General features: G+C 35.7%; 2 protein-coding genes across 4 annotated transcripts; both read right to left on the minus strand.

Annotated features, from left to right (window-relative positions):
- Positions 1-1,232: 1,232 nt before the first annotated feature.
- Positions 1,233-3,263, minus strand: LOC111877311 (glycylpeptide N-tetradecanoyltransferase 1). Of its 3 annotated transcripts, none has more exons than XM_023873838.2 (2): positions 3,131-3,263; positions 1,233-2,663 (listed from the first exon to the last, which is right to left on the minus strand). In XM_023873838.2, exon 2 carries the CDS (start codon positions 2,648-2,650, stop codon positions 1,361-1,363), a length of 1,290 nt encoding a protein of 429 aa, XP_023729606.1. In that variant the 5' UTR covers positions 2,651-2,663; positions 3,131-3,263; the 3' UTR covers positions 1,233-1,360. The 3 variants fall into 3 exon arrangements, with proteins under 3 accessions (XP_023729606.1, XP_023729605.1, XP_023729607.1); XM_023873837.2 differs by having other exon boundaries at positions 3,118-3,257; XM_023873839.2 differs by having other exon boundaries at positions 1,233-2,656; positions 3,118-3,238.
- A 1,828-nt stretch (positions 3,264-5,091) lies between these two features.
- LOC111877312 (purple acid phosphatase 18) lies at positions 5,092-8,835 on the minus strand. The gene is made up of 5 exons (XM_023873840.2): positions 8,602-8,835; positions 6,991-7,659; positions 6,670-6,858; positions 6,320-6,408; positions 5,092-5,413 (listed from the first exon to the last, which is right to left on the minus strand). The coding sequence occupies exons 1-5, from the start codon at positions 8,818-8,820 to the stop codon at positions 5,212-5,214; spliced, it is 1,368 nt and encodes a 455-aa protein (XP_023729608.1). The 5' UTR covers positions 8,821-8,835; the 3' UTR covers positions 5,092-5,211.
- Between the last annotated feature and the right edge of the window lie 7,938 nt (positions 8,836-16,773).

The raw sequence follows: 16,773 nt of genomic DNA on the forward strand, positions 1-16,773 counted from the left end.
CGGCAAAAAGACTATTTGGTCGAATTTATCCTTTTTGTTTGCTCGTGATTTTTGGTCAAAATTATCCCAATGATTCAAATGTTAAATTTTCCTTGTAATTTCAGAACTATTTAAAAAAAAAATGGGTATATGATATATATTTAACAAATGATTATTTTTTTAATAATATTTAAGAAATCATTATGAATTTTGCACTACCGATTACAAATTGTTTTTTGATGGTCGTTATATGATAAAAACCTTTCATGGATTTATTATATATAAAGTATATTTCACATATATTAATGTTTTTTGTAATATATCAGGTTTTTGATCTTCTTCTTGGGTCTTGTGAGATGTGAACATTTAAAAAAGAATTTGTAATTCGCAGTTGGACACATTTCACAATTGATAGTCATTTAATATGAATAGTCAAGAAAAGATCAATTTATTAGATAGACTTGTACCATTTTGGTTAGTTGTGTTAATTATCCAAATAATATAATAAACATATAATGTATTAGGGTTAATATCGTAAATTTGAGTAATGCAAGTGGGCAACCGACGTAGGGGTGGGATTGGTCCTCTTATTAAGGCAGAACCTTCTTTTTATTAGGTAAAGTGAGTAGCCACGTCATAAAGTTCAACTGAAATTTTCAGATTAAGTGAATCACATAATTAGTCCCTTAACCATTCTCTTCCTTCCACTTTTGCACCTCAAAAGATTCATTTAGCACCCTTAACTATCACATACTTGTTAAGATTTGGTATATCATTAAAGAAAGAGATTATTCTGTGTTAAGATATGTTTGGTTATTAGATAGATCAGAGCAGCAAAATACTTATATATTTCAAACTATAATATATCAAGCACTTCCATCATATGGATAAGCATTACAAATAGCAGATACAGGTGCTACAAGTCATGATGATATTGTCATTAGATGTATTGAAGGTTTGATGACATCATTCTTAAACCTGTCAAAGTGGTGATTTTATAGTCTTGCGTAAACTTCTAACAACATACAATGTTTTTGTTTGATGACACTAAAAGATCAACAAAACATATATGAAATTTATATTTAAAAAATAAACGTACCATTTTGGCAACATTTATTACACAAGACTGAAGAACATAACAGAACAAATATTGCAATACAATTATAAAAAAAAAAAAAAACATTGCAAACACCATAAGGTGACAGATAAATCTAAGAATTGCCTTACAAAGAACATACAAAACACAAGAAACAGAAATGGAATCAGAAACTAAATAAAAGATTATGAATTCATAAGGTCAAATTACCAACAAGAGTACAAAAAACATCCATAAAAATCTAAAAAAAAAAAACAACGAAAAATCAGTACAAAAAATCCAAAATTACAACAACACAAGCCCAAGTTCAGATGATCTTAACATACTCTTAATCCTATAATTATACAAATAATAATGAAGCTTACCATCACCAGGTCCAAACTTCAACTCCTTCAAAAACCCTTCATTATGCATCACATCCAATGCATTAAAAACATCAAAATCCATCTGCTTCGCCACAATAAGTGCATCATTCATCAACTGAATCAATGGAGTCTTTGTTGCCACATTATAATAAGAATAAGCCGCTTTCAAATTCGAATGATTCGGGTGTCCAAGAATCGAAGATGGCAAACTGTAAAAACTACAAAAATCAGTCACTTCATGAGTCTCTTGACTTTCAACCACAAAACTATCAACAACACCTTCTTTAGGAACAATCCAATGTTCAACATCCATCTCATCAAAATCAGGTGCCACAACAAACTCCAGTAGATAAGTTTTCAACAGTCTTGTGACACTAGGAACATCACGAAGCTCCATTTTTCTAAATCCGGGTGTCAGGGGCGAATCGGGTAATTTATAAAGTTTCATTGTTCTACTCATGGTCATCCTAGGACCGAGTCTTGAAAACCCAACATCGATAAGTTTTTTAGGGTTTAAAGATCTGTGCCAATATTGACATGAAGTTATGGGTGTAGGAAGAACAACTCCAGCAGTGTAAGCAGCTTGCCAGATGTTTTCCAAATGTACCCTTCGTGTAACCTCTTTGATCATAACAGGGGCTAATCTTTTTGACCTGAGTTTCTTGTGAACACACAAGAAGTTGACTTCTGCCATTGTTATGATCTCGTTTTGAACTCGGATTTTGGCGGGGATTCCAGTTATGAAAGCAACTAACTTTTTTGATGATTTGACACGTACGCCTATGTGCCAGGTTTTGAAGTAGCCAGGAGGGTGTAGGGCCCACTGGAGAAACTCTTTGGAGTAATTGAATCTGAACATGTTTTCATCATCTTCTACATAGTTGTTTGAGAGGAGGTTGTAGACTTCAAGACATGTTTCTTCAGAGTTCATATCACAAGTGACCCATTCGTAAAGATTTGGAAGATTGTAGGGTTCTTGTTTGACTTCAGATAATGGTGTTGGGGGTTCGATTGGGCCTTCAGGTAAGCTAGTGTCGCGTAAATCTTTGAATTGTCCTACGGGTTGTGTTTCCCAGAACTTGTGCCTTTGTGAAACAGAGAGGGTTTCTTGAATCTCTCTTGATAATTCATCAATTGGTGCTGATTCGGTTTTGATAATCTCTGAATTTTGATTGGTGGTATCATCGTTAACTGAACCATTGTCTGCCATTGTCAGCTGAACCCTAGATTTAATTGGAAGATGAACATATTAAAATTGGACCAAAATCATGCCAAAAGAGAAGGAAAAGAAAATTCGGCAGTGATTTCAGAAGCCAAATCTAACAATTTTGAATGCTCATAACATCAACATTTTTATCCGCTTGACTTGGTTTACAAGTCGAGTTAGTTGTCAAATTTTCTCCAAATTTAACGAATCGATTTCATTTTCAAAAGCTACTCCCTCGATATCACAATCAAGTACATCTATATCTTTCCACCGATAAATCTAAAACGATACAAGTTCTCATTAGTTGAGAAAATTCAAAAAATTATGCACATATGAACGATCTTCGGAAATCGGAACTAACAGTGCAGAGCAATCGAAACAAGAAACAAGATAACATATCATGAAATTCGGAACCATTTTGATCAACTGAAATTGCTTGTAACGAAGTGAACAAAGAAGATTGAAATTACCGTTGGTGCAGACCTGAAGTTGATCAAGCGATCGGAGATATGCAGAGCTTTAATGGTTGAATGCTCAGGCGACGGCAGGCAGCTGAAAATAGCCCTAGCGGCAAATCTGAGGGAATATATACGCAATCACATTACACTAGTACGACACATCGAGATTCGAGGGTAGTTTCGTAAATTAACAAGTTAGCCGGTTTACTTATTCCCCGGCCCGCCCACTTTGGGCCCGTTTATCATTCAAGTCAATATTTTTTTTATTAATATATCCTTACTTAATATTTATCCTTATTCTATATGATTTATCATTATTTAAATGTAAGTTATCAGTTGAAATAAATATGTAAATACTTAAATAATGATAAAATAATTATATGGATGTAATTTTTTAAATATTTGATATTTTTATATTTTGAAAGTTTTGATAATTAATTTTTTATAGTATAAATTACTATAAAATATATTTATTTTTATTTGTACATTTAAATAGATAAATAGCTATTCAAAAAATAATAGAAATTTGATAACTATCAAAAAACTTTTTTCAAATAGTAGAAAGTTGTATATACTGTTGGAGATGTTGTAAGCCATAACCCACAACTATTTTTTTCTGAATGGGAGAGTGCATAAAATAATATTATGTGTTTTTTTCTATATAAATAGTATATTTTACTAAATCGATGAAAAAATCATTACTTTTTTCAATAATTTTCTTTCATGGGTATAAAATCATATGCCTTTTTTCAATAATGATTGTCATGTGATATTACATAGACACTGCATATCAAAATAAAAATTGATTTTTTTATTATAAGAGCACACACATCCATGATGTTAGCAAATCAATTGCAAATGTCACATGTGTATGTATAATGCTTGGTGGAAAAGTTAATATATTGATCTAAAAACTAATACATATCAAGTGGATGAAAAGTTAATATATTGATTAAAAATAATTGATCTTTATTTCCCTCACATAACCTGTATAGGTTGATTAAAAAATTAATAAATCACATTTGCAAGGCTTGCACAGGTTGAAAGATTAAGTCATGAAATATTGTTTGGTGGTATTGCAAAAGAATTTTGAAATGCCGTAGAATGGAAGGTCTAAGAATTCCAAAACATAATGTTTGTACATGAAAAAGTAAACAAATGACCAGTGAATTTTACTTGGGGTCAAATAAATGACAAAAAGAGTTTAATCAAGAGTTGTAAATGACGAACTCTTTTTATATATTACATTACATATGTCGTCTTCTTAAACCAACATTTTTCATGTATGGACATGGCCGCCAACAACAAGAGATAGCATCGTTCATCAACGATTGTAAACAACAAACTTTTTTCATATTTTATTGCATACAAATATAAAATGCTTTTCTTCAAATATCTTCAAATATGCAAGTTGATTCGTTCTTTGGCCATAATATATGAAAATGTGTTTTTTCTCAACTGTGCAAGTTGATTACGGAGTACATGACAAAACGAGTTATATTGTATTTTGAGTAAACTTGATAAGACTCAAACCCGTGACAACAAAAACTACAATCTTCTGTAAAAAGATATGCTCTTGGGACAAATCCGTTCGCTGTAACTTTATCTCAAGACACTACAATCGCATGCCTTTATATGTATGAAAATCATATTTTGTCCTTTAGAAACCATGTTAAACTCACTCGTATCTATTCATACATAATTGTATCATATATCTCGTTTGCTTCCGTTCTATATATTTGTTTTACATGTTAACTACAACGTTTTTTTGTATTGTAATCGGCACACATTGGACGAGACCGATGCCAATGTGACAAACACTGTAATTTTTTTGTCTGACAAGGACACTCATCTCTCTCGTCTGTGAAAAGACATGAATGCCCTCCTCATCCTCATCGTATTTAACACCAAAAAGCTTGAACAAGTCCCGTGTAACATAACATAACATAACAGACAAAGCCTTTTACCAAATCAACTAACAACAAGAAGAAGAAGGCATATAACATATTTGATTGTTGGGGTTATGTAATTACACACAAGTATTAATAAATTACTAATACTATATAATACATGATAAACAAGTGTTGTCATGTATTTATTTACTTGTTAAGCTTGTTTTGTTTCCTTAGTAGCAACACAGTTTGAAGTGATTAAGGAGGTTATCCAGACCTCATCAGATTTCACAGGCTCATCATCATCATTCCTATGCCAACTCCAAAAGGCATGACTTGAGTTCACTATCTTCAACTCACCATGACCAAAACTCGCTTCACGAAACACTGACCATTCTGGCGATGGCTCCTTGTACCTGTCAAATTTTCAGCAATGTACTTTATTTTTTACCCATAACACCAACCTGCTTACATTTCCATGCCAATAATAACCACCTACTTTATTTTTTACCCCGTAATTACATTTCTCTACCAATCTAGGCAATCTACTTTATCTGTTACATATTGCTATTAGCCTATTACCAATACATAAATGTTAGTACGTTGCTAATGGGTAAAGAATAGCAATCTACTTTATTTTTACCCACAAGAGCGACGTACTTACATTTAGGCTATGTTTTTGGTGGACTAGCTGATAAAAGATGACGTTTGATAAAACTAGCCGATAAGTTAGCTGAAATATATAAAAGGACATGTAGAAGATTGAGTTTTTTTTTATAAGTAATAAAGGGCATATTTGGAAAAAAAATTAAAAAAAAAAAAAAAAAAACTCAATAAGCTTGTTGAAACGTTAGTGTGAGTAGATGTACTTTTTTTTACCGATAGTAACAATGTAGTTACATTTCTTTACCAATAATAGCCATGTAACTTATCTATTACTCATAACAAACAACAGCATACTTATATTTTTACTCATAATAGCAAGATCCTTATGTTTCCCTACTAATATGGGCAATGTACTTTTATTTTTTTTACATAATGCCATTACGAGTAAAGTAAGTACATTGCTATTATGGGTAAGAAATCATAAGTACATTGCCGTTATATGTTTAGAAATGTAAATGCATTGCTATTATGAGTAAAAAACAAATTACATTCTACAAGTTTCAAGTCTCAGTTTACATATTCCTTTCAATGGTAAAAAAAAAAGATGTTAAGGTAAGGTACGTTGCTATTATGGGTAAGAAAATGTAAGTGAATTGCCTTTATTGAAAAAAAGAGTAAAGGGCGTTGCTATTTTCAGTTACTGAAAAAGGACTTACTTTTGTGCTAGCCCTTCTTTGTTTCCTCCATCTCCAATTGTCACGTGGACAGCACCACACGGGTTTGATTTCCCATTGTAAACGCGTTTCTAACAAGCAATAATCAGAAGGAAGTCAGTTTCAAATACTAAAGAAAAGTACAAAACTAGCAATAAGGGGCAGTTTGGTAAATCAAGTTGAAAGTTCAACCCAATGGCTCAAACCTCTTAATGGTCAAGAGAAGGTAATGTTGCTTAACCATTTAGAGGCAGTTCCAAGGCTTTTGATTCATTCAGAGGTTGCACCAAATGCCCTGAATGCTGACTGATTCAGATATTACCAAACAGCCCCTAAGGTTATAGGAGTAGTACCGTGCGTTCATAAGCATGCACATGGCCGGAAAAGACAAGATCAACACCAGCAGCATGAAGTAATGGCTCCATTGCTTCCATCATATCATCTCCTTCACCTTGATGAGCATAATTACTATTATACCATGGCACATGAAACAAGGCAAGTAACCAAGGTGTCTTTTTTCGGTCTACTGTTGACAGATCTGCCTGTTGCCATAGATTCAACCCAATAACAGAAGACTATTTCTTTAGTTCAATGTCATCCCAAAAGAACATAAAAATATAAATCTCTTTCAAATTTATCATTAATAATAAAATAATAGGAATCAAAACACACACCTTCAACCAGTTGTATTGCTCAGAATTCACATCATAATCCGTATATGAACCAAGCATCACAACATGAGCCCCTGCAACTTCAAACGAATAATAAAGATTTGACATTGATCCACTTTCTTCATAAGGCATCTTCCATCTAGCATTATACGATTCAAACCCATCTTTAATAAACGGAATATTCTCTTTCTCATGATTCCCTTGTGTCACCATCCATGGCCTTGCACTTGCAAGTGGCTCCACAAGCTCCCCAAATGTATCCCACTTGCTCTGAATATAATCAGCATAAGAAAGATCACCAGGGAGAAGATGAAGATCATATTGACATAAATCAATATGGTCCAAAGTTGACTTTGTCCACCCAGTTTGACCTAAATCACCAGCCACAGCTAATGTAATTGGGAACTCTGATGGTGGAGTTTTGAGACTGAACTCGGGTCCTTTTCCTCCACATTTGTAGTAGTAAACAGTGTTGTGTTCAAGTGGACCAATGACAGTGTGGTGGATTGTCCCTGAGGTGTAAAATAAGTAGCTATAAGAAGTACTTTCTCCATGACTTCTAGAGGTGTATTTTCCAGGTGATGTTCCATATTCAACAAGTGAAGGAGAAGATGATTTGCTTGTAATCCATGTAACACGAATGTGTTTGTCCCCTGCCAATGACACATGCACCTGAAATCACTGTATTTGTTAGCACTTGTCTCATTAATACAGAAGGATTTCTTATCTTTTATGTTTTCATCAATGAGGTCATCAAACATGAGTAAAATGTAGAGATAAGGACATAACAGTTAACAAAGACCCCTTTGAGATACTCGGTTGTAAAAGATTAGTATATGTGTCCTGGTTTTTCATGTTTTAATGCATGCTTCCACATAATCATAACATCCTTGATCATATACTAGTGTAACTTGTAGGAACTTTTTCTTCTATAGAGCCCACCATATGGCTCTCATCATTGCCTTCGTGTATTCTTTATACCCTTTTTAAAACGATTGAAAACTTAGGAAAAAACTTTTCTGTCCTTTATGTGTCAACAAGAAGGGTTGTGTTGTTTAAATCTGAGAAAAGTCACAAAACACAGCATTTTGCAAAATGGAGCTTGTAAGCACCATAAATGAAAGCTTTTCCATATACACCACACAACAACCAGGTGAAGAACAGGCATATCAAACAGATAGCAGAATTTACTAAAGTTATTACTAACAAGTAACAAACAGTGACATAATTTGAGTTCTTGAATGACCATTATATGGTAAGTACATTTACATTTTTCAACCTCAAATTTTAATCTGCAGAAGTGATTGCATGTATTTCCTAAGGATTAAAACAATACCTCTACACAATAATTTGGAGCATAACCATGTAAACTAGCAAATGACAGATCAAAAGCTAGATTCTTCGATATTTAATAAACAAATAACAACAGAATAATGGAAACGAAAAGGTAAAGTAGGTGCAACATAAAAAAATACAACATAAGTATTCGGTATCTCCGGGACAATCTGTTCAATCAACAGATGGATAACTATATGAAACACCTCGATCTACAAGAAGCATAAGATGACGAGCATAGTATTAAACAATACTAGAAAAAAAGTAAGCAAATCAAACCTGTTGAGGTTGAGAGGAAGGCTTCGGATCCCACGGAAACTGTAAGTTCTTTCGAGGTGGTGGCCGGACGTAATCAGCAGCTACCGTTACGGCGTTGGCCACCACAACCACCGCCATCAACAGTAATAGTATTTTCAGCTTATTTGGCACCATTTTCAGCTGCGCTTTTTCGAACAGAGTGAATTCGACAGGTTTCATCTGGTCTGAATGAGACGCCATGTTCACTCCAAGTTCTATAGAAACTTACACATTTAACCCTTTATTATTGAAAATTTTCGAAATAGACCTTGTATTATGTATGGATTACAGCTTTTGTAAACTACCATCAATTATTGTCCAGCATAGAGCCAAATAGTCAATTTACTTTTGCTTTTTTTGCCCCCTTTATTATTATTGCTTTCTCTTTTTCAAACATTACTATTTAAATTAGATCATGATTAGTGTATTCTTTCACATTTTATTATAAAGGCGTTTAATATTGTTTATTTAAGGACAAATGATATAAAATTATTGTAGTTAGGTTTTAATCTATAAGCTATTTTTTGGTTTTTTGTATTAATAAAGTTATTTATAGTATTTATTATTTATATTTTAGCCAAAATTTTGTGACCATTTACACACTTACGTGTTTTTTTTTTTTGCCCCCTTTATTATTATTGCTTTCTCTTTTCCAAACATTACTATTTAAATTACATTATGATTAGTATTCTTTGACATTTATGAAAGGTTTTATGCATATTAACACAGTTCCATTAGCAACGGAACCATATAATAATTCTTTTTATGTGTTCATACGACCTATAAGGATCATACAATTTATTATATTATTATAACTACAAGAGTAATAAAAATTACATACATATTTTACATCTATAAAATTTCTTGTTTTAGATCTTGTTCTTGCCACCTTGTTTTGATAATCGGGACCCAAATCAGAATTTCTCTAATGGAATCGTACTCAAGAGGCAAAACAACAACATTAAAACCTCCAAACAACTACTAGCACAAACCCTAAATGATTTGGGTTTTTGGAGCGGCTACGCGACGCGTGGAGGAAGCTACGTGGTGTATAATTGGAAAACCTTAAGGTTTTCGAGACTCGAGAACACCACCGAATGGGGAAGGGTTTTCGATGCTTTTCAACACTTCAAATCAGGTTCCAACTTCCAAGGGTCTCTAGTGGAAGGATTTGAACCCTAAGAGATAATTAACTGGCCACCAAGTAATTATCCTTTATCTTTAGTGATTATTTGACTTTTAAGTTCTTACACGTAGACCCTTTTGGATCCATAAGTTTCATTCTAATTAATTAACAAACTAGATCCATATAAGTATTTGTAATCCATTATTAGTTATTTTGCTATTATGTGTAACCTAAAATGTCTTTGTTATTATTAGAAATAATACCAATAATTATGGTTATACTGACAATACAATTAGCACGGTCAAAACATAAACATAATGTCATCCCACATAATTCCCTGTATAATGTCTCACAAATATTAAGTAAAAATTTCATTTTTCAAACAAATAAGACCCTTCATTCATTTGGTCAAAAACATAATCATAGTATAAAGTATTCTCATAAATATCGAGTAAAAATTTTATTTTTAGTAAGCTAAAACCATTTATTCATTAACCCAAAGGACAATTAGAGTCAAAATATTATTAAAACATCATAGTAAAATTATAAACAATCAATGCGGAATAATCTTCATGGGATGCAGTGCAATCAAGTCGAGTTATTCCTTTTGAGACCAGATGTACCTGAAATTATTTTAAACATAAACAGTATGTAACACCCGGTTCCTGGTATGTATTTAAATTCAAGTAAATTCATGTTTTGCACTGGGACTCGGCGAGTTGGAGACCCACGTCGTCGAGTAAACTCGATTGTTGATCGGGAAGTTTAATGATCTACTCGACGAGTCGGAAGACCGACTCGAAGAGTATAAGCTGTCTGGATGAAACCCTAGTATTTAGGGTTTGCTCCCTATTTAAACGACTTATTACGCCTCAACCAGCCCCCATCGTCCCTCCCAACCCAGAGAAAAACCTAACTCGAAACCCTAAGCCTTATTTGAGTGTTCTTGAGCTTTTTGGTGCCTTTTGTGTGTATTTGAAGTTGGAAAAGAAGAAGGAAGCTTGGGAGATCGAGAAAGAGCAAGTAGATCCAGAACTCTTGGCACATTTCCTGCTCATTTGAGGTATAAAGCTGATACCTTGGCTATTCATTACTTAGACCTTGATTTGGGGCTATTTTCTACCTTTTTTCTAAACTTTAGTGAAGCTATGCTCGAATTTGTGTGTATATTTGGAGTTGTACTTCAGATATGGAACCATTGAGGGTTCCCATGGCATAAAGGTGCCATCTTTATGGCCATGGGAGGCCCATGCAACATATAAACCCCTTTTTATGACTGTTTAAGCCAAATGCCCCATGCATGGACATCAATTTCATAGCTTTACTTATAATATGGACCCTATGAGGTTAGATATATGGTTTGGATGCATTTAGACCAAGTAAAATCGATTGTATTGGGACAAAGAGGGACTCGGCAATTCGTTCATAGGACTCAGCGAGTCGGGACGTATTTTCCACCAAATCCTTTCTGTTAAAGGACCAGATGATAAGATTGAAGATCACTCAGTTGTCTAGGCTCTTTAGGTACCTAGAAATCATAGAACTCGGTGAGTAGATGAGCTAACTCGACGAGTTTAAGGCAATATCCCAACCATATGAAGACGGACTCGATGAGTTCAGGGAGAACTCGGCGAGTCATAGACTAAATACCTTCATACGGATGAAGATGAACTCGACGAGTTCAAGGACGAACTCGGCGAGTTAGTTGAAGAAGGTCCCGATGTTTGTTAAAGAAGAACTCATCGAGCTCTTGCTAGACTCGACGAGTAGGGACGAGATTGTAGCCTTTTGTGGACGTGGGGACTCAGCGAGTTGGTATACCAACTCGGCGAGTCGAGTCAACCAGATGTTGACTTTGACCAAGGTTTTGACCTTGACTTTAACTTGGACTTGAGTTAACCCTAGTAGGGGTTATGAGTATTAAATGGTAACTTAGAAAGGATGTTTTGTATGGATCGAGGAGTCGAGAAGAGTTGATTTCCGTACCGAGGACAATGCAGACACTACACGACATTGAGGTGAGTTGTCTTCCAATAGAAATGGATCTAAGGCACCAAGGTCGACACATTATTAGTTTATTATATTGGAGATGATTGTATGTGTGATAATTGTCTAGTTTGCTATTATTTGATATGTTTTATGTGCCAGTATGATATGTTCTATGTGATAGTGGTAGGAGGAGGGGGAATAGTCCCTGATTCGGTCGTTAGGACAGAAATGTAGGTCGGACACCCCAAATATGTCTGACATCATGATTATGATATATATCATTATGTGATAGTAGTAGGGGTGAAATAGTTCCCGTGACCGGGTGAGATAGATCGAAGGATAGGCAGGCACCCCGGAATGACATGACACGGGTAGGTCAGCACCCCATAATGGCTTGACACGGGTAGGTCAGCAACCCATAACGGCTTGACATGGGTAGGTCAGCACCCCGGAATGACTTGACATGGGTAGGTCGGGCACCCTGATATGTGCATATTTAGTGTGTATTTAGTATAGTTTTTTATTCATATATTAGCTAAATTATCGCATATTATGGACAAAAGGTACTTGAAAGTGTTAAATTATGTTTTTCAATCCAAAGATGAAGCTCGGAAGCAAAAGGAAGCAAGAGAAACAGTTAGAAGATTGAGAGTGGAATGAAGAAGGAGAAACACTAAAAAAAAGCTTCTACTCGTCGAGTCAGATAGCTACTCGACGAGTCCGGTCGAGGAATCAGAAGGATAATGACTCGGGATCCTAGATAGTTATCGCAATACGGGGAATGTGAGAGGGACTCGACGAGTCACCACTTGACTCGACGAGTCGGACCGCTTATTTAAAGATAATTCCACAGATCGAGAAAAGGGAGTTCTGGGAAGTTTCAGAAGTGCTTAGCTGCGAATAAGAAGCCAGAAGAACCCTAGAAGTCGACCAAGGAAGCTAGAATCCAATTCCGGGAGTAATTAAGGCATAATTCCACCATTCTACTTATTTCTCTTGTTTTGTCAACATGATTAAGCAACTTGAACTTATTTGTTTGCTGTTATTTACCTTAGTTATGAACTAAATTCTTTAAACTTCTATTTGGGGATACGAAATTGGTAATATGGTTTGATTCTTGGTAGGATTAATTCTATGTTGGTTAATTTAGTTATTTTAGCTTGCTAAAGAACCTTGTGTGTAAATGATAATTGATTTTCTGTTAATAGGGAGATAATTAATTAGCATGAACATCTAGTAGTTATCAATCTTATATGCTTAGTGAACACTTTTTGTCATATGTCTAGTGTAGTGAACATGAAACTAGGATTAATAAGAAAATCAAGTAAATTTATGTGCAAGCTTGTGAGATGACCATTAAACAAGAAGTTAATTAAAAGATAAATTAATTAGCTATTGCAAGTCTAACTTAACCCGAATATTATATCTAGTAAATTTAATTGAAATAGACAACTGGCCATTGTTTAAATTGATTTATTTGCTAAGGATTAATGAAGTGAATACGGAAATAATCAATTGAATCGGTAACTAGCAAAAGAATTAATCCATTGCACTTTTACCTTGAAATCAACCATAGGATCAATTAAGTTGAACTAAATAGAAGTACTTCTCCGTTATTGAATCTAGTCAAAGTCTTTATTTTCTAGCTTAAATTAGTAAGTTTCTAGTCTTGTAAAACTAGAGAACAACCCCTGCTTTTTAATTAACTTAGATTAAATTAGTTTTTAGTTTAATTTGTCGTTCCCTGTGTTCGATACCCTGCTTATTTAGCTATACCACAATTGATAGGTTCACTGCCTTTTGTGTGTTAATTGATAATTAAAAGTAGGTTTAAAACTAGTGGGTTTTACACACATCAAGTTTTTGGCGCCGTTGCCGGGGAACGGTTCTAAAATTAATATTAAAATCTAGTTTAATCGATCCTTTGTGTGAGATTTATCTTACACAAAGTTATTTACAAAGCAAATCAGTAAGAAGATTTAGTTTTAATAAATTCCGTTTTTAGAATAATTAGAAAAATTTTCTTTTCTGTTTAGGCCTTGTACTCGCCGAGTGCATTCGAGCAGACTCGGCGAGTCCATCGCAGTTTTAGTCCCTATTTATTATTTCGTTTTTATTCCTTTTACGCGTTTCGTTTCTTTTGTTTCGTTTTTTTTTAGCTGTTTCATGACCCGAGGATCGGACACACCTCTAGTACCACCTTTGGAAGACCCTGAATCCGCACTAAAGAGAAGCAAGGGAAAAGCCGTAGGAGAAACCGCAACTTCAAAGAACTCACCACTCAAGAACTTGAAATCCGTTTTCAGCAAGAAGAAAGACAGCAAATCAGGAGCATCCAGTGCCTCATTAACAATTGAAGAACCAATTCACGAAGATATCGAGTACGAGACCGAGGAAGAAAAAGAGCATATTTCCGAGCACGAAACCGATTCCGAAGAAGAGTTAGCTATCACTATGGCTAACATCGATGAAGTCCCCATGGGGGAGTGGAAGAAAAGGATGCGTGATGACACCGGGTCGGGACTTGTGCAACCCGCAATTCCCGCAACCGCTACGTTTGAGCTAAAGGGCCATGTTCTCGCTCAACTCAAGGAGATCCCTTTTTACGGGAGAGATCATGAAGACGCTTACAAGCATTTGGACGAAGTAAATGATGTGGCCGACTACTTCAATGTGCCTAATGTTCCACGCGAGACCCAGCTTCTTCGAATGCTTCCTGTCACGTTTAAAGGCGCTGCAAAAGATTGGTTAAAATCACTTCCTCCCGGATCGGTCACCACATGGGCCAAGATGAAAGAAGAGTTCATTGACCATTTCTGCCCACCTTCCAAGATAGCCAAGCTAAAGAAAGCCATTGCCAACTTCGAGCAACAACCCGGAGAATCTCTTTATGAAGCTTGGGAAAGGTACAAGAGCCTACTTAGAAATTGCCCACACCATGATCTTAATAGCCAACAAGAGGTCTCCATCTTTTATGATGGAGTTAATGTCACCACAAGGCAACTATTAGATTCACAAGGCCCGCTCACCCGAAAGCCACCTCCGGAAATAAAGGAATTAATTGAAGAATTCTCTAAGCATTCTAGAGAATACCACAATCCGAGGAATGAAGTGAGTCGTGGAGCAGTAAACTCGGTGAACGATGGCATGGCAGCGGTAATAGCTAAACTCGATAGCCTAGACCGAAGAATGACGAAAATGGATCAAACGATCCATGCTATTAGGGTAGGATGCGAAAATTGTGGCGGCCCCCATCTTACCAAGGAATGTGATCGAGACGAGAATGGAAATAAAAAGGCTCAAGTATTCTATTCCAGTGGCGATAGATACGATGAAGACTGGAGGAAACCAAAGAAGGAATGGCTCCCATACGAAGAGTATAAAAAGGCTAAGGAGGAGAAATACAAACAGAGGGAGAGGGGATTCTATCAAAAGGAAGAGCCGACGACGGAAAAGAAGGCAAATTTAGAAGATATACTCACAAGGTTCATAACCGCGTCCGAGAAAAGACATAATGATCACGATGTAGCAATGCAAGAAACCAGAAACATGCTGAGGAATCAGCAAGCTTCCATTCTCAACATTGAGAAACAGCTGGGACAGCTTGCACATCAAGTGAATGAAAGAAGACCGGGTCAACTTCCGAGCAACACCGAGCCCAATCCAAGAATGGAGAACGTGAGCGTAATAACCTCCAGCAGTGAAGAAGAATTTACAGAAACACTAAGAGTCTCCAAGAAGAAGGCAGAAAAGGAAGAAAAACCAGAACCAGAAAAACCCGACCAGACTCGCCGAGTCACTCTCATGGACTCGACGAGTCCAGTCGGGAATGAAGATACTGCCAGTTTTCTAAAGCCATACAATCCTCCTTTTCCAGAGCCATGCCTGCAGAAAAAGTTCAAGCCTATAGAACCTTCATGAAGCATGTTAAAGCTTTACAAGTCAATATGCCATTTGTGGAAACAATGCTCCAAACTCCTAAATACTTTAACTTGCTTAAAGGCCTTTTTGCTGCAAGGAAAGATCTGGCTGAAGTCGCGGAGATATTGATGAGTGAGCTGCCTGAGAAGAAGGGTGATCCGGGTAACATAGTAATTCCGTGCCAATTTGGTAATGAAGTTTCTACTCGAGCATTGGCTGATTCAGGTGCAAACATTAATTTAATGCCCTATTCATTCTTTAAGAAGCTGAATTTACCAGCACCAAGGCCGGTAAATATGAGAATCCATTTGGCAAACAAAACAATAATTCATCCACAAGGCATTTGTGAAATATCCTTATCAAAGTGGACAAGTTTATTTTTCCAGTAGACTTCGTGGTGGTGGAAATGGAAGAAGACCCCGAAATACCAATTATTTTGGGAAGATCATTCTTAAACACCGCGTGTGCCCTAATTGACATATGTGAGTCTACATTGACATTAAGAGTGGGGGATGAGTCGGTGATGTTTAAAGCTATTCCAGAAGTCAAGCAAGAAGAAGAAAAGAGAGAAGAAATCTCATTTATCCAATTGGATGATGAGGTATTACAAAAAGAGCTTGAAATTTTACTAAAAGAAGACCCAAGTAAGTTCACGCTACACTCTGAAGGAGTTGAAGATGCTAACAAAGACTTGGAGGAGCTAGAAAAGCTACTGGAAGGAGCCAACTCAGAAAACACTCCAGGATTGATGGAACCCGATCCGACTCGCCGAGTCGTCATAATGGACTAGACGAGTCTAGTCGATTTGGATAAAAACTTGACCAAAGCTGATTTGTTTGTTGATAGTTCTTCACATACCCTGGGTTCAGTTACTGTTTTTAATTCTTTGGAAGAACAATCGGCAGAAGAAGTAAAAGGAATGGAGGTCCAACACGCCGATGTGGCATGCCTTGATACGGTCAAATTCGAGGAAGGGTTAAGCACGGGAAAGGATGCAGGAATAAAGGAAAGGAAGGAGGAAGTTGATCACCAATTCACCACTAAACCTAGAGAACGGACCATCATGAAATATGAAGTTATTAAATTTAAAGAGAAGGATGTTCAAGAGTTGGTGAAAA

Source organism: Lactuca sativa, chromosome 7 (genome assembly GCF_002870075.4).
Source record: "Lactuca sativa cultivar Salinas chromosome 7, Lsat_Salinas_v11, whole genome shotgun sequence".
NCBI classification, from domain to species: domain Eukaryota; kingdom Viridiplantae; phylum Streptophyta; class Magnoliopsida; order Asterales; family Asteraceae; genus Lactuca; species Lactuca sativa.